The sequence below is a fragment of the Phocoena phocoena genome, chromosome 3 (genome assembly GCF_963924675.1).
Source record: "Phocoena phocoena chromosome 3, mPhoPho1.1, whole genome shotgun sequence".
Taxonomy (NCBI): Eukaryota; Metazoa; Chordata; class Mammalia; order Artiodactyla; family Phocoenidae; genus Phocoena; species Phocoena phocoena.
This window is the reverse complement of record NC_089221.1, coordinates 133,681,362-133,699,985: the sequence shown is the minus strand read 5'-3', so window position 1 is coordinate 133,699,985 and position 18,624 is coordinate 133,681,362. Positions and strand designations below refer to the sequence as shown.

General features: G+C 42.1%; 1 protein-coding gene across 6 annotated transcripts in view; it reads right to left on the bottom strand.

Annotated features, from left to right (window-relative positions):
* The window catches only part of CYFIP2 (cytoplasmic FMR1 interacting protein 2), a 112,418-nt gene that overhangs the window by 50,112 nt on the left and 43,682 nt on the right, over nt 1–18,624 (bottom strand). For all 6 annotated transcript variants that reach the window (XM_065874235.1, XM_065874231.1, XM_065874234.1 and 3 more), the window contains 4 exons: nt 15,935–16,043; nt 8,550–8,669; nt 1,720–1,919; nt 768–855 (listed from right to left, as the gene is read on the bottom strand). In XM_065874235.1, coding sequence (XP_065730307.1) covers nt 768–855; nt 1,720–1,919; nt 8,550–8,669; nt 15,935–16,043 — 517 coding nt within the window. The remainder of the gene's footprint in view (nt 1–767; nt 856–1,719; nt 1,920–8,549; nt 8,670–15,934; nt 16,044–18,624) is intronic.

Genomic DNA, 18,624 nt, shown 5'->3' with positions numbered 1-18,624 from the left:
TTCTGTGGCGTTCTCCCACACAAACCCACAGGGTAAGAAACGATCTCCTACATATGTCATGGTGATGGTAAGACTTTGTGAAGGGTGTCCCCCAGTGCCCACCCCGGGTGTGGAAATGGAGCTGGAGGAGGGTGGAGATGCGTCTGCTTCAACCTCTGCTAAATCCCCAGCATGGAGAACCTGCCCAGCATCTGGCCTACAGTGGGGGCCTAAGGAATGTCTGTTTAACGAACGGCAAAGGACTGAAGGTCCAGAACAGGCACCACCTGGGAAGCTTTGTTGGTGTCAGGACTGGCACTGTGAGCAAAGCAGCAAAGAGACAGGAGGAGACCTCTCAGCTCTAACTCCGGCCATCTGGGCTTTCCTTCAAAGCTCCACCTTCCCAACTGCTTCCTATCTGCAAATCCCTCATCTTCACAGAGCACAAAATCCCAGAATCGCAGGATGATACCCCAATGAATCCACCGAGAACAGGAGGAGATGGGACGCCGAAACAAGGAGACCCACAGGCCTATTTCCCTGCTTGCCTCATAAAGTCCTCCCCAGGCTGTTCCTGCCCAGAATCCAGCCCCACCAGGTCTGCGCTCACCCTCATCCCTGCTAGTTGTGAACAAATAAAGATGAATATACTTGCAGTTGTTTCTGCCTGGATTTCACTGCTGCCTCTGTAACTCCAGGCTTCTTGCTTTTCTGATTTGGGGAACACTCTTCTATCTGCTTTTGCTCACTAGTCCTCTTAGAAGTAGGACACAGGCAAGACCACTCACCTTGGACCCATAGAGGTAATAAGGCTGGACGTTGGCGGGTTTATCTCTTTGCGGTTCTTGGGTGAAAGGAATGGCAGTTCGGACAAAACTAGTAGAAGAAAAGAGATGGGGCAGGAGTTAACTGGGTCCTAATATTCTTCTTCACGGGACTTGATATAGCGGGAGCCCTTCCTCATCAGGCACACCCACACTGTTTCTTAGGCCGTGGCCTATACAGGTACTTCTGACAGACTCCCGTTTAACTCCTGTCTCCTTTTCATAGATGGGAACACTGTAATCCAGGTTCACAGGCTCGACTTTGGGCTTGCAGCTGCTCAGACGGTGGTCAAGAAAGTCGAGAACAGGGTGGGCCTGGAAACAGCCTTCTCCAGGGCTTGGACCCTCCACCCGCAGTTTGGTTTCCTCAAGAGCAGAGTGCTGCAAACTTTCTTTAAAGGCCCAGATAGCAAATATGTCCCGCTTTGCCAGCCAGATGGTCTCTGTCACAACTACCCGACGCTGCTGTAGCACAGAAGCACCCAGAAACAAGCTCATAAGCCGTAAATGAGTGAGCGTGGATGCCAGAGTTCCAATAACACTTTGTGAATTTCAAATAATTTCTACTTGTCACCAAGTTATAATTCTTTGGATTTTTTCCCCAGCCGTCTCAAAATATCAATACCATTCTGAGCTCACAGGCTGAACAAAAAGAGCTGGCAACTAGAGGTGCCTCGTGGGCTGGAGTGTGCAGATCTCTGCACAAGAGGATTGAAAGTCCCAAATCTTTAGAGAACTGGAAGTCCATCTTGCTAAGTGTGTGGATTCCTCCCAGACCCTTCCGTGACTCTGGCACATACTTATTCTACGCTGGCCGTGAGCCAGGCCCTGATGACACTGACAGGGCTTGTCTGGAGGAGACAGCTGGCTGCTTCCACCGCCACCCCCACTCTGCTTTGCACAGAGACTCCCTTACCGGTTGGTGGACCCATTGTAGCAGTAGTTGGGGAGGAAGTCGAAGTTCAGCTCCCAGAAGACGTGCAGGGTGATGCGGCCGTAGGGGGCAGACACGTTGTGATTGGCCTCCCGGAACATGGCATCGAAGCTGTCCAGGGTCATGTGCTTACACAGCAGCCGGTGTGTGAGCCGATTGATCTCCAGCAGCCACTCCAGCTCCTGCCCAGAGAGAGAGCCCACGGCTGCTGAGGACTCACACACGCGCCTTGCACGCAGACACCATTATCTGACAGATGCCTTTCATGCAGGCGAGGGCCCCTCAGACAACTTTATAACGGCCAGCATGGGACTAGGACCGCCTACAGTAGTATGCGACGTTCCCTTCTTCTGAGTGAAGGAAGTACCAGACCATGCCCAGGGAGGCTGCATGCCTGCCCACAGAAGGGGACCACAGACCATGAGCAAATCCCTTGTCTGCACCCCCCTGGGTAGAAAAGCATGACTACTTGCTCTCCAGTTTCTAGGTTAGTAAGGAAAAAGCTTGTCCCTTTGAGTTGCAAGTAAAGTAAAAGAAAGTTGTGAACATCCATCCATCACCAGAGGCTATCTCCACCTTGCAGAAAGCAATCAAAAGAGCTACCACCTACTAAGTACTTACAATTAGGTTGGACCATGTGAAACTACTGTTTTTTAGGTCAAACACCATTCAATGTTAGTAATTTTTTATGGTTCAGTCTAATACATGCCAAGCAGTATTCTAAGCACTTTACATGTGTTAACTCACTTCATGCTCAAAAACCCCTAAAAGGTCAGCACGATGGCTGTTCTTACTGTATACATATAGAAACTAGGCTTTAAGAAGTGCAGTAACTTGGCTTCAAATCCAGGAAGCTGGGCTCCAAAGTTCACATTCTTAACAGTTGTATACTATAGAAATTTAAAAAACAGCTGGGGGCAGAACGTTCCCTCATCTGGACTCCTCCTGTGCCCCTCAGTCACACAGGGTTTGGTTACACATGTTGGCAAAGGTTTGGCTGCAAGCTATGGACGAAGGACGTGCATGAGCTGTGGGCCCTGGTCATTTGGAATCCAACCTTCAGGCAGAGAACAGGAGCAGAGTGGATAATATCTGGACAGAGCAGGTCACTGCACTTGGAGGAAGTAAAAAGGATAAAATTCTTTGGGCTGGCTTTAGTTCCTTGCTGTATTGCTATCAAAGAGAATCAAAGCACAGTCCTGTGCAGAAAGCATCTCTGTGATGCTCTAGGACACTCCTATACTGTAGTGGTTAAGCCTTCTTTTGAGATGGGTATGACTGCCCCTGTTTCATAGAGGGGAAAACCGAGGCTCAGAGGATGAAGGAGCTCGCTCTGGGTCATAGAGTGAATACAGAACAGGGCTTAGGATGTGATCCCAGGTCTTGTGACTCCAAGTCACATGTGTTTGGCCCCTGTGACACAGCTGCGTGGAATAAAGAAGCAATGACTAAGAAAGCCCTTTGAAAAGTAAAGATGGCTTTACAACATAAAAGCTAAAAGAACGTCGGCAAAGGCAGTTCCCCAGAGTGTGGCCAGGAGGTGGGATGGTCAGAGGGCCAGCTGTAAGAGCTGGGCCTTGGAGCCCAGTTGTCTACAGTCATAGGAGGTGGCCTCACACCAGAGATTCAATTTTATTTTCATCAGCCACAAGAACCCTCTGACTCTGGTTGGGGTCCAGAGTGTGGTAGGCCCAGACCACGCTTCCAATCTTGGAGCTTCGTCTCTCTGAAACTCAGATTCTGTGGCTGTAAATCGGGGGCAAAATACTGCATCAAAGCAACCTTAACTGGCTGCAGGTAAGTGAGACAAGCAGGGGGAGGAGGGAGCCCCGGGCTGAGCTGTCCGTGGCAAATTGGAGAGCCACTGCCAGATAAAGGTGGAGCGGCTACTTCACGCCATCTGATGATTTGTTACTATGTCGGAACGGGGCTTAGTGATGGCAGATCTTGCCAACCCTTGAAAGAAGGCCAAAATCTGGATTGCAATTCTGGAATGGTAGCTTGAAGAATAAGTTTCCAGTCACTGTGCACCTTGAAGGAAATGAAGGGTGGAAATACAGAATCAGCTGTCTGCTTCCATCTCTTGGGGCCTAGCTAGCTGGACGGCATTTTTGTTCCTATTCACTTAGGTGGGTAAGTAAGTAAGTAAATAAGTAAATAAATAAATGCAATGAATGTGCATGATTTTATTTCTAAGATCACTGAGTCCCTTAGCACACGGAGGTGCCCTGTTACCATGAAGAGAGCTACAAGATGAGAAACTGGGATGGAACAATTTCTGTTCCAATGTTCTGTGAGTTTAACGGTCTCACAGATGGGCATCAGAGACTGAAGGAGAGAGTGCTCAACTCCGCTGATATGAGGGTGCTGGAAATGTAGGTCCACTTCTTCCGCCATGCCCCAGGAGTTTTTATTATGTAATGCAAACTGTGTTTTGCATCAGCCGTGTACTTCCAGCCTTTCAATCAGAAGAGGGCACTTGCCTGAGGGATGCAGGGCTCAGTGCATCAAGGCACAGAGGTTTAGAAGGCCACAGGGGTGGTCCATTCTGAGAGGATGTCAGCTCTCTATACTAAAGCCGGTTTACTGGGGGGCAACACAGAGAAGCAGCACTGGGGAAACAAAACACCCAAACGGGCAACTTCTGTGAAGTAGTGGAAAGGGCTTTTCCACGGGAACCGGAAAACTTGAGTGTCAGCCGCACTTGGCCGTTAAACCAGCTCTGTGGTCCAGGCGGGCCAGGAGAATAGGGGTCTCAAACTCAGGCACAGCAAGGCCTGGTAGGTCATCCCATGAAGGAGTCGTGCCACAGGGCCTGCGGCAAACCCAAGAGAGCCCAGCCCAGCCGATGGGAAAGTCTAGTCATTTCTAGGCAATTGCTGCTATCTGGGAAGGCTGGTCTGAGGTTGCCAGAGCTTCTGCAGTTTTATTCGAATTCTTCCAAGTGTTAAGTGTTGCCTCCAAATTTCAAATATGCTTCACAGCCTAAACAAAACACAGCCTGCAGGCTGCCAGCTCTCAACTTCGGCATCAGATCCCTCCGAGAATCTACTTGCTCAGCTGCGTATGATTAGGGCCACCGACCGATGAAATCTCCGCAACCCTCCCAACTGGGCATCAAGCCACCCCCTCCCCTATCTCAGGACGGAGCTTCTAAGGTGGAGGGAAGGGCTGAGGGGAGCATATCCCTTGCTTTGTTTCTCAGAAGAGGCAGAAGGCTTCTCAGCCAAGGCAGTGGGGGCCTCCTGACCCTACAGGAGAGAGCATCCTTGGGCTCTCCTCTTCATGGGCTTCATGGGAAGTGGCTACTCTCCTGGAGGATGTTGCCCTCACCTGACAAACACAGGCTTTCACTGTTTGTTTTGATTTTGTTCACAGCTAAAAGAACATTCAGTGCCTTTCAAGGGCTGGGAAGAGGCCATAGATACCCACACACAACCCAAAACCAGTTTTTCCATAAGATATGCTCATTCATTACTGGAAAACTAGAAGATACAGATAAACAAAGAAGATAAAAACAAAAATCCCACCTCTTGGAGATAATCACTACTAACATTTGGCAAAGAAAAATATTTCTTAAAGTAGATCTCCCAGAAGAACTTGTGCTATACCATAGTCTCTCAAAGTCAGTGACCCAGTACTTTGGTGGGCAGTTGGGTCAAGTTCTCTTGGAAATGCTTCTGAGAATCTACCCTGAGAGCACCTCATTTGTAGGTCAAAATTTCTATGTTCCTCTCTTTTTTCATAAGCTATTTTCATTAAGGGCAAGGAACTAGGCAAAGCTCTTTCCTGGCAGTATCTCATTTCACCCTTTCAACAAGTCTATGAGGTGGATTCTGATATTTCCTCCATTGTACTACAGGCTTGCAGTGTAAGATAAGCAACTCACCCAAGATCACCTAGCTAGTTAAGTGGCGGGGCCAGGACTGGGACCCCAAGGTCTTTCTGATGCTAAAGTCCTAGTTCTTAGTCCCTTTTTCTTTCTTTCTTTTTTCTTTTATTTAATTTATTTTAAACTTATTTATTTTTTTGGCTGCATTGGGTCTTTGTTGCTGTGTGGGCATTTTCTAGTTGGGGTGAGTGGGGGGGCTACATTTTGCTGTGGTGCACAGGCTTCTCATTGCGGTGGCTTCTCTTGTTGCGGTGGCTTCTCTTGTTACTAGGCATGCGGGCTTCAGTAGTTGCAGCGCACAGGCTTAGTTGCTCTGTGGCATGTGGGATCTTCCTGGAACAGGGATCGAACCCATGTCCCCTGCATTGGCAGGCGGATTCTTAACCACTGCACCACCAGGGAAGTCCCAGTCCCTTTTTAAAAAACCACCTTGTCCATTAAAAAAAAAAAATCCTTTTTATTTTGAAATAATTTCTGACTTACAGAAAAGCTGTGAAAACTGCAGACTTCCTGCATATTCCTGACCCAGTTTCTCCAATGTTAACCTCTTACATAAGTTACCTAAAGTAGGAAACTAACATTGGTACAATTCTATGAACTAAATGACAGACCTTATTCAAATTTCACCATTTTTTTTTTCCATTTTAGGGTTCAATCCAGAATCCCACATTGCACTGAGTTGTCACGTCTCCTTAGCCTTTTCCAATCTCTAACAGATTTCAGTATCTCTTTGTCTTTTATGATCTGGATGCTTTTGAAAAGCATTGTTTTTTTTTTTTTTTTTTTTTTTTTTTGCAGTATGTGGGCCTCTCACTGTTGTGGCCTCTCCCGTCGCGGAGCACAAGCTCTGGACGCGCAGGCTCAGAGGCCATGGCTCACGGGCCCAGCCGCTCCGCGGCATGTGGGATCTTCCCGGACCGGGGCACGAACCCATGTCCCCTGCATCGGCAGGCGGACTCCCAACCACTGCGCCACCAGGGAAGCCCAGCAGGCAGATTATTACGCACTGCGTCACCAGGGAAGCCCGCATTGTTCATTTTTGAATGCCATGTGATTTGGGTTTATCTGATATATTCTCATGATTAGATTGAGATTATGCATTTTGCATTATGCATACATATCAAGGGATACATGAATATACCTTATTTCTGGTGATATTAACCTTTCATGCTTGGTTAAGATGGTGTCTGCTATGAATGGATAAAGAAGAGGTGGCACATATATACAATGGAATATTACTCAGCCATAAAAAGAAACGAAATTGAGTTATTTGTAGTGAGGTGGATGGACCTTGAGTCTGTCATACAGAGTGAAGTAAGTCAGAAAGAGAAAAACAAATACCGTATGCTAACACATATATATGGAATCTAAAAAAAAAAGAAAAAAGATTCTGAAGAACCTAGGGGCAGAACAGGAATAAAGACACAGACGTAGGGAGTGGACTTAAGGACACGGGGAGGGGGAGGGGGTAAGCTGGGACGAAGTGAGAGAGTGGCATGACATATATACACTACCAAACGTAAAACAGATAGCTAGTGGGAAGCAGCCGCATAGCATAGGGAGATCAGCTCGGTGCTTTGTGACCACCTAGAGGGGTGGGATAGGGAGGGTGGGAGGGAGACGCAAGAGGGAGGGGATATAGGGATATATGTATATGTATAGCTGATTCACTTTGTTATACAGCAGAAACTAACACAACATTGTAAAGCAATTATACTCCAATAAAGATGTTAAAAAAAAGAGAAAACATAAAAATAACAAATATTCTGCAAAAAAAAAAAAAAAAAGATGGTGTCTGCTAGATTTCCCCATTGTAAAATTAGTATTCTTCCCTTTGCAATTAATAAATACCTTAAAGGAGATAATTCGAGACTATGTAAGAATGCTTTTTCTTCTCTAAGTATTTTTAAAATTTTTGAGTAATTTAAAAACTTTGGTGAAATACAGATAACATAAAATTTACCATTTTAACCCTTTTTAAATTAGGGTTAGATACATTCTTATCGTTGTGCCACCATCACTACCATCCACCTCCAGAACTTCTTAATCTCCCCAACTGAACCTCTGTACCCATTAAGCACTAACTCCCTATTCCTTGGCAAACACCACTGTACTTTCTGTCTCTATAAACCTCACTATTCTAGAAACCTCATAATAAGAAGAATCATAAAATACTCTTCGCAAAGTTCTGCCCGCTAATTTTAGCATCTGTTATTGGATCCTGCCTGCAACCATTACTACTGTGGTGTTCTAATGGTGATTTTCTACTTCTCTCATTCCTTCTACTCATCTGCTTTTGAAGCGTTAAAAGCTTCCTTTGATTCACCAAAAGATTGATCAATCAAGTTATTCTAATTCTTGGAAAGAATTAGCAGAGAGTAGTTCAAATTGCTGATTAATAAAAGAAGGTAGCAGACCTGTCCCATGCTTGTGCATCAGGAATAACTATATAATTTGCACGTCCCAGCACAAAATGAAAATGTGGGGACCCTTGTTAGAAAATGATTAAGAATTCCAAGATGGTGACAGCAGAGCATTAAACCAGTGAAGAGCCTCTGTGGGCTCTATACTACTGCACACCCACGAAGCTGACGCTGCTGTGTAACCTTCCCTGGTTTGTTAGGACCACCCAGCTACTTTACAGAGCTGTAGGATCCTAAACGACAAGCAGCTGTGCCCCAGGGCTGGCCATTTCTAGAGATCTCAAGACGCCCCCTCCACTCCCATTCTCTAGGCAACCAGGAAGGTAAGATTATTCTTCTTCTTTTTAAATCTTTTTTTTTTTCCCGTCTCATTCAGATGAGAAAGAGACCCATTGCTTCTCTGTAACTAGCTCAGTACCGGGCTAACAACAACCCCCAATGAGGCTTCTAGTCTGAGGAGTCCCAGAGCAGAACTCACAAGGGCCCCCATCTCTTACCACGATGGAGGTCAGGTCCTCACTCTCAAAGCGGCTGATGGCCTGGTCCAAGGATTTATACATGGCGGCAGAGATGCGCTGGGTAATGAGTCTGTTCAAGTCAATTGATCTACCCAACAGCTGCACAGAAGAGAGAGAGAGAGAGGGAGAGATACAAGGTTACTTATGGTTTGTTTACACAGGCACATGACAACTAAATGCAATGCATTGATAGGAAATTGTATTAAAATTATAAACAACATGGCCAGGACAAATAGGGACTCTGAAGAAAACAGTATTATTAAATTTCCTGAGTATGATAATTCTATTTGGATGATGAAAGAATGTCCTTGTTCTTAGGAGATTCACGCTGAGGTATCAGCAGTAAAGTGTCATATGTCTCCAACTTACTCTCAACTGGCTAAGAAAAAAGTATGTATATTAAAATATATATTTTATTATAGTGGGTTAGCCAAAAAGTTCATTTGGTATTTTTCCATAGGATGTTACAAACATTTTGGTCAACCTAATATTTATATATATATATATGTTTTTTAAATTATATATACTATAAACATATATTTAAACTACACTTACTATATTTATGAGAGAGAAAAAACACATATATGAGAAAAAGAAAGTGAATCAAATATGGTTAAAACATGAATAATCATGAATCTGGCTACAAAGTATATCTGTGTGTTTACTGTGTTATTCTTTGATAAACACAGATGTCAAAATCCTGAACAAAATACCAGCAAACAGAATCCAACAGCACATTAAAAGGCTCATACACCATGATCAACTGGGATTTATCTCAGGGATGCAAGGATTCTTCAATATACGCAAATCAATGTGATATACCTCATTAACAAATTAAAGAATAAAAAACATATGATCACCTCAATAGATGCAGAAAAAGCTTTTGACAAAATTCAACACCCATTTATGTTAAAAACTCTCCAGAATATGGGCATAGAGGGAACCTACCTCAACATAATAAAGACCATATATGACAAACCCACAGCAAGCATCATACTCAATGGTGAAAAACTGAAAGCATTTCCACTAAGATCAGGAACAAGACAAGGATGTCCACTCTCACCACTCTTATTCAATAGAGTTCTGAGCAGTCAGAGAAGAAAAAGAAATAAAAGGAATCCAAATTGGAAAAGAAGAAGTAAAACTGTCACTGTTTGCCAATGACATGATACTATACACAGAAAATCCTGAAGATGCCACCAGAAAACTACTAGTGCTAATCAACGAATTTGGTAAGGTTGCAGGATACAAAATGAATGCACAGAAATCTCTGGCATTCCTATAGACCAACAATGAAAAATCAGAAAGAGAAATTAAGGAAACATTCCCATTTACCACTACAACAAAAAGAGTAAAATACCTAGGAATAAACCTGCCTCAGGAGGTGAAAGACATGTACTCAGAAAACTATAAAACAGTGATGAAACAAATCAAAGAAGACATAAACAGATGGAGAAATATACCATGTTCTTGGATTGGAAGAATCAATATGGTGAAAATGATTAGACCACCCAAAGCAATCTACAGATTCAATGCAATCCCTATCAAACTACCAATGGCATTCTTCACAGAATTAGAACAAAAAATTTTACAATTGATATGGAAACACAAAAGACCCCAAATAGCCAAAGAGATCTTGGGAAAGAAAAACGGAGTTAGGGGCATCAGGCTCCCCAACTTCAAACGGTACCACAAAGCTACAGTAATCAAGACAGTATGGTACTGGTACAAAAACAGAAAATTAGATCAATGCTACAAGACAGAATGCCCAGAGATAAACCCATGCACATAGGGGCACCTAATTTACAACAAAGGAGGCAAGAACATACAATGGAGAAAAGACAGCCTCTTCAGTAAGTGGTGCTGGGCCACCAAACCAGCTTTACAACAAACACTAAAGGAACTTCTCTAGGCAGAAAACACAAGAGAAGGAAAACACCTACAATAAAAAACCCAAAACAGTTAAGGAAATGGTAATAGGAGCATACATATGGATAATATCCTTAAATGTAAATGGATTAAATGCTCCAACCAAAAGACATAGACTGGCTGAATGGATACAAAAACAAGACCCATATATATGCTGTCTACAAGAGACCCACTTCAGACCTAGGGACACATAGAAACTAAAAGTGAGGGGATGGAAACAGATATTCCATGCAAATGGAAATCAAAAGAAAGCTGGAGTAGCAATTCTCATATCTGACAAAACAGACTTTAAAATAAAGACTATTACAAGAGACAAAGAAGGACACTACATAATGATCAAGGGATCAATCCAAGAAGAAGGTATAACAATTGTAAATATTTATGCACCCAACATAGGAGCACCTCAATACATAAGGCAAATGCTAACAGCCATAAAAGGGGAAATTGACAGTAACACAATCATAGTAGGGGACGTTAACACCCCACTTTCACCAATGGGCAGGTCATCCAAAATGAAAATAAATAAGGAAACACAAGCTTTAAATGATACATTAAACAAGATGGACTTAATAGATATTTAAAGGACATTCCATCCAAAACAACAGAATACACTTTCTTCTCAAGTGCTCATGGGACATTCTCCAGGATAAATTGTATCTTGGGTCACAAATCAAGCCTTGGTAAATTTAAGAAAATTGAAATCGTATCAAGTATCTCTTCCGACCACAATGCTATGAGACTAAATATCAATTACAGGAAAAAATCTGTGGAAAAATACAAACACATGGAAGCTAAACAATACACTACTAAATAACCAAGAGATCACAGAAGAAATCAAAGAGGAAATCAAAAAATACATAGAAACAAATGACAATGAAAACACGATGACCCAAAACCTATGGGATGCAGCAAAAGCAGTTCTAAGAGGGAAGTTTATAGCAATACAATCCTACCTCAATAAACAGGAAACATCTCAAATAAACAACCTAACCTTACACCTAAAGCAATTAGGGAAAGAACAACAAAAAACCCCCAGTTAGGAGAAGGAAAGAGATCATAAAGATCAGACCAGAAATAAATGAAAAAGAAATGAAGGAAACAATAGCTAAGATCAATAAAACTAAAAGCTGGTTCTTTGAGAAGATAAACAAAATTGATAAACCAATAGCCAGACTCATCAAGAAAAAAAGGGAGAAGATTCAGATCAAAAGAATCAGAAATGAAAAAGAAGTAACAACTGACACTGCAGAAATACAAAGGATCCTGAGGGATTACCACAAGCAACTATATGCCAATAAAATGGACAATCTGGAAGAAATGGACAAATTCTTAGAAAAGCACAACCTCCTGAGACTGAATCAGGAATAAACAGGAAATAGAAACAGACCAATCACAAGCACTGAAGTTGAAACTGTGATTAAAAATCTTCCAAAAACAAAAGCCCAGGACCAGATGGATTCACAGGTGAATTCTATCAAACGTTTAGAGAAGAGCTCACACCTACCCTTCTCAAACTCTTCCAAAATATAGCAGAGGGAGGAACACTCCCAAACTCATTCTACGAGGCCACCATCACCCTGATACCAAAACCAGACAAAGATGTCACAAAAAAAGAAAACTACAGACCAATATCACTGATGAACATAGATGCAAAGATCCTCAACAAAATACTAGCAAACAAAATCCAAAGCACATTAAAAGGAACATACACCATGATCAAGTGGGGTTTATCCCAGGAATGCAAAGATTCTTCAATATATGCAAATCAGTCAATGTGATAAACCATATTAACAAACTGAAGGATAAAAACCATATGATCATCTCAATAGATGCAGAAAAAGCTTTCAACAAAATTCAACACCCATTTATGATAAAAACCCTCCAGAAAGTAGCCATAGAGGGAACTTACCTCAACACAATAAAGGCCATATATGACAAACCCACAGCCAACATCGTTCTCAATGGTGAAAAACTGAAACCATTTCCACTAAGATCAGGAATAAGACAAGGTTGCTCACTTTCAACACTACTATTCAACATAGTTTTGGAAGTTTTAGCAATCAGAGAAGAAAAGAAATAAAAGGAATCGAAATCAGAAAAGAAGTAAAACTGTCACTGTTTGCAGATGACATGATACCATACTTAGAGAATCCCAAAGATGCTACCAGAAAACTACTAGAGCTAATCAATGAATTTAGTAAAGTTGCAGGATACAAAATTAATGCTCAGAAATCTCTTGCATTCCTATACACTGATGATGAAAAATCAGAAAGAGAAATAAGGAAACACTCCCATTTACCATTGCAACTAAAAGAACAAAATACCTAGGAATAAACCTACCTAAGGGGACAAAAAACCTGTATGCAGAAAACTATAAGACACTGATTAAAGAAATTAAAGATGTTACAAACAGATGGAGAGATATACCATGTTCTTCAATTGGAAGAATCAACATTGTGAAAATCACTGTATACCCAAAGCAATCTACAGATTCAATGCAATCCCTATCAAATTACCACTGGCATTTTTCACAGAACTAGAACAAAAAATTTCACAATTTGTATGGAAACACAAAAGACCCTGAATAGCCAAAGCAATCTTGAGAAAGAAAAACAGAGCTGGAGGAATCAGGCTCCCTGACTTCAGACTATACTACAAAGCTACAGTAATCAAGACAGTATGGGACTGGCACAAAAACAGAAGTATAGATCAATGGAACAGGATAGAAAGCCCAGAGATAAACCCACACACATATGGTCACGTTATCTTTGATACAGAAGGTGAGAATATACGATGGAGAAAAGACAGCCTCTTCAATAAGTGGTGCTGGGAAAACTGGACAGCTACATGTAAAAGAATGAAATTAGAACACACCCTAACACCATACACAAAAATAAACTCAAAATGGGTTAAAGGCCCTGGTGTAAGGCCAGACACTATAAAACTCTCCGAGGAAAACATAGGCAGAACACTAGATGACATACATCACAGCAAGATCCTTTTTGACCCACCTCCTAGAGAAATGGAAATAAAAATAAACAAATGGGACCTAATGAAACTTAAAAAGCTTTTGCACAGCAAAGGAAACCATAAACAAGACAAAAAGACAACCCTCAGAATGGGAGAAAATATTTGCAAACGAAGCAACCGAGAAAGGAATAATCTCTAAAATATACAGGCAGCTCATGCAGCTCAATATCAAAAAAACAAACAACCCAATCCAAAAATGGGCAGAAGACCTAAATAGACATTTCTCCAAAGAAGATATACAGATTGCCAACAAATACATGAAAGGATGCTCAACATCACTAATCATTAGAGAAATGCAAGTCAAAACTACAATGAGGTATCACTTCACGCAGGTCAGAATGGCCGTTATTAAAAAATCCAGAACCAATAAATGCTGGCAAGAGTGTGGTGAAAAGGGAACCCTCCTGCACAGTTGGTGGGAATGTATACTGATACAACCACTATGGAAAACAGTATGGTGGTTCCTTAAAAAACTAAAAATAGAACTGCCATATGACCCAGCAATCCCACTACTGGGCATATACCCGGGAAAACCATAATTTAAATAGAGACATGTACCACGATGTTCATGGCAGCACTATTTACAATAGCCAGGACATGGAACCAACCTAAATGTCTATCGACAGATGAATGGATAAAGAAGATGTGGCACATATATACAATGTAATATTACTCAGCCATAAAAAGAAACGAAATTGAGTTATTTGTAGTGAGGTGGATGGACCTAGAGTCTGTCATACAGAGTGAAGTAAGTCAGAAAGAGAAAAACAAATACTGTATGCTAACACATTTATATGGAATCAAAAAAAAAAAAAGGTACTGATGAACTTACTTGCAGGGCAGGAATAAAGAGGTAGACACAGAAAATTGACTTGAGGACATGGGGTGGGAGGGTGAAGCTGGGGTGAAGTGAGAGTAGCATGGACATATACACACTACTGAATGTAATACAGTTGGCTAGTGGGAAGCAGCAGCATAGCACACAGAGATCGGCTCGGTGCTTTGCGATGACCTAGAGGGGTGGGATAGGGAGGGTGAGAGGGAGGGGATATGGGGACATGTGTATGCATATGGCTGATTCGCTTTGTTGTGCAACAGGAACTAACACAGTATTGTGAAGCAATTATACTCCAATAAAGATCTATTAAAAAAAAAAAGTTGAGGAAAAATACGATGCATTCAGACTGTAGGAGGAGGCTCAGGACACACTCTGGTACCCCATGCATTGCTGACATCCTGAATCTACCTTTGAAGTTCTTCCTGTATCCGTCCTGTGCCCCAGTTCACAGTCACCAGGGAGTAGCAGTCCCCCCAGCAAGGGCCTACCGTGTACCTTTATGGGGATGAATTTAAAAAGCATGAGGCGAAAGGCTGACTACAGGCTGGAAAATATAGCTTAGGATAATTTCCACTGGGGTACACATGGGCATTACTGCAGATGCTACATAGACAGCAATGAACATTTATTGAGTACCTGTTGTGTGCACTGCACTTTGCTAGGTGCCCAAGGATTATTCTCAACTATTTTAGTTTTTTCTGCTTCCCTTTGGGGAGAGATTTTCCACCAACTAAGGCTCCTTATAGCACACACAGAGCGCTCAGGATTAATGTCCTGTGACTAATTCTAGCTGCACTGGTAACTGATAGCTGTAATCTTCTGAGAGGCTGAAGGAAAAACTCTCTTTGACCCCCTACTCTTGGCAGAGGTGAAAATGTTTTTTTCCTCTTATGATTCTCCATTTCTTAGATTTCTCAGAGTAATGGGAATATCCAGGGCTTCCAGGGTAAATCCTCTCCTCTTTATCCAGGGCATCTTCTCAGTCTCAGCCCTGCTTCCCTTCACCCAGGTCTTCTCCACAAACACGTGTGCACACAGAGGTCACAGCATGAAGGCCATTTCAACACTGGGTGGCTGACAGCAGGACTTAGGAGTAGGATGCAAGGTCTGCTGGAGCATCTCTTATTTTTGTCTGCCAGGCTCACGTGAACATCTTTAAGCAGGGATATGTTTCTAGTTCCTGGCAGAATTTCCTCTACATCTGGGGTCAAATGTTAACAGAGACTAACTCCATAAAAAGAAACCATAATGGGCCCTGTTCAGGGGTAGATTTACCCATTTCTGAACATTAGTCTCGACTGAAGGAGGTGGGCTGCAGCTTATGATGGGAGGACAAAGGTGGCCGCTACTCATCAGAGGTGAATGGCAGCTGGGCTGAGAAGCCTAGAACTTGAACCAAAGGAAGCCCAATGCCTCTTGACTGTAAGATTCTGAGGGGGTGTTACATCCATGGTCAGCAGCCCACGCGGGGCAATACCCAGGGAAGATGGTAAGCAGTCCTGATTTCCAATCTCTAGGCTAACGTCACAGTTCCTCTCTCCTGCCCATTCCACCTCTGTCACCATACCTGGACGTGTCTCTGCTTCAACAGCGTTTCATAGCGGTTGGATGGTGGGTATGGAATGATGACTCCATAATTCTTACATTCAGCCCTAAAACGTTTATCCAACAGGACACTGGAAGGGATAAAAGTGAAATAAGGCCAGTAAACATGACGGTGAATGGTGATCAATCACCCAGCCATGTGTATTTTAAACCACAGGATCTACTCATGAAGTGCTATCTTATATATTTTAAATATTTTTTTTTCTGATCTAGAGCAAAGTTCTTCTAATTTTTTTCAGCCCAAAAAGCTCAACACGTGAAACAGAATTTCTGCGTTAAAGACAGGCAACACAGAAGTTGAGACGCTTTCTTGCTTTTATTCATTCACCATAAAAGCAATTGAGTCCCTGCTTAGTATATCCCAGGAAACATTCTAGGTACTGAGGATACAAAGTTCTTGTCCTTATGGAGCTTACGTTCTAGTAAAGAGAGACTGATAATAAATAAATAGGCAGAGGAATAAAATAATTTCAGATAACAGTAAATATCTGCATGGTATTTACTATTCACCAGGCATACACGTACATGCAGAGAGTCATTTTTAATCTCACAACAATCCTATGAATTAGATGTTCTATTATGATCTTTTACACTGAGCCATGGATTGAAGAGTAGTAAGTGCTCTGAAAATAATAAAACAGGATCATTTGATGTTAGGAGGTCAGGGAAAACCTCTCTAAAGAGGTTCTGTTGGACAGAGACCTAAATGCTAAAAATGGAAAGATCTGGGAGAAGAATCTTTCAGGCATGATTAGCTTGGTACGTTGAGAAAAAGGAAAAATGGTCAGTGTAGATAAGGGGCAGGTGTGCTGGAGAGTATGGTGCAAAAATGAATTTATAAAGTTAGTCTGGGGGCCAGACCATGTGGGACGATATAAGCCACAGTAAGGATGTTAGATGTTTTCTAGATGTAACTGAAGCCACGGAAAGTTTTTAAGCAGGAAAGTGACATCATCTAAATCTACACTGTCCAATACATTAGCCACGCACCAGGTGAGTCTACTAAGCACCTGAAACGTGGCGGGTCCAAGCTGAGATGTGCTATTAGTATAAAATACACACTAGATGTTGAAGACTTAGGAAAAAAAACATTGAAAACTATTTCCTTAATAACTTTTTATTGGTTACATGTTGAAATTATAATATTTTAGATATAATGATTATATAAAATATAGTATTAAATTAATTTTTAAAATATGGCTACTAAAACATTTACAATTACATCTGTGACCCAACATTTGTGATTGCATTGTATTTCTGATGCACAGCAATGATCTAGATCACTCTGTCCCTCCTGTGCTCTCTGACTCTCCCAACTTCTCACAATCTCCCCCAACTTCCCGTATCTTTGACAAACCACTGATCTTATAAGGAGGGATACAGATTAAGATTCCTATTTCAGATAAGGATATTTTGTAAATTAAATATATAGAGGACCCAGGGTTTGACAAGTCTGAGTTTGTTTACACAGACAATGGACCAGCATATTTGAAAATTATCTTAGAGAAGCTGGAAGCCCACTCATTGTTAGAACCCCATGCAATTCAATCCAGACACTTGTGAAGTGACTCCTTTGTGAAAGGCTGTGTTCTCTGTGCTTTCCCTGAAACCCTATGCATATGCTTTCTATAGTTTACATCCTTAAGAGCCATTCACTTCATTTAATGCACATTCTGTGTTAACAGACACTTGTGCATCTGTATACCACCTCCTGTCTGAACTCCATCAGAACAACTCAAGTTGTTGAAAGCAAAACAAAGCAAATTTTTATTGTAGGGAAAAAAAGTAACAATCCTTGAAACTACTGGTTGGTACACTGGGATTTCCAATAAAAAGGGAAATATCTCTATCTCTATCTATCTATCTATCTGTCTATCTATGTAGGCAGGGTTTTTTTGACCAGTACTATTATGGGTTCCTCAAACCCAGGAATTCTCGGAGGTCTAAATCAACCCATACTGACAATACCAATGAGCCTGTAAAACTTGGCATATGCCCAGATCTCTCCTCTTCCTTGGCCTTCTGTCTGGCCTTCATACTCCCATTCTTGCTCACCTCCAATCCGTTCTCTACAGTTTAATGTTTTTAAAAGATCAAACTTCTAAAAATAAAAATCAAACTGGGTCACTGTCATGCTGTGGAAACTATCCCATGGTGTTCCACTCCTAGGACAAATGCCTACAAGGCCGCAAGACCTGGGCCCTGCCTACCTGCCCAGCTTTACCATGCAGGCTGCCCACTCTGTGGTCCGTGAATGAGACATTTACGTGTACTAATTCACATTAATCCTCTCAACAGCCCTACAAAGTAGAAGTAGGCATGCTCTTCATCTTATGCTTCTGCCACAGGGACTCTGCACAAGTAGTTTGTTTTGCCTGCAATTTCTAGCCCTACTCTTCACCCAGTTTTACTTAATCAAGTCCTATCAACTTCAGATGTGAACTCAAAGGTTACTTTCTCGGGACAGCCCTTCCAGTTACCCATCCCAAAGACTAGTTCAGGTTTAACTGTCATATATTCCCATTAGCTTGTCCTTCGTAGGAACCTCCCTTGACACTGTGCATTCAGTAGTTTTTATTAATGTCTGTTTTCCTCACTAGACTGTAAGCTCCATGAGATCTAGCACCACATCTGCCTATTTTCCTTTCTCCT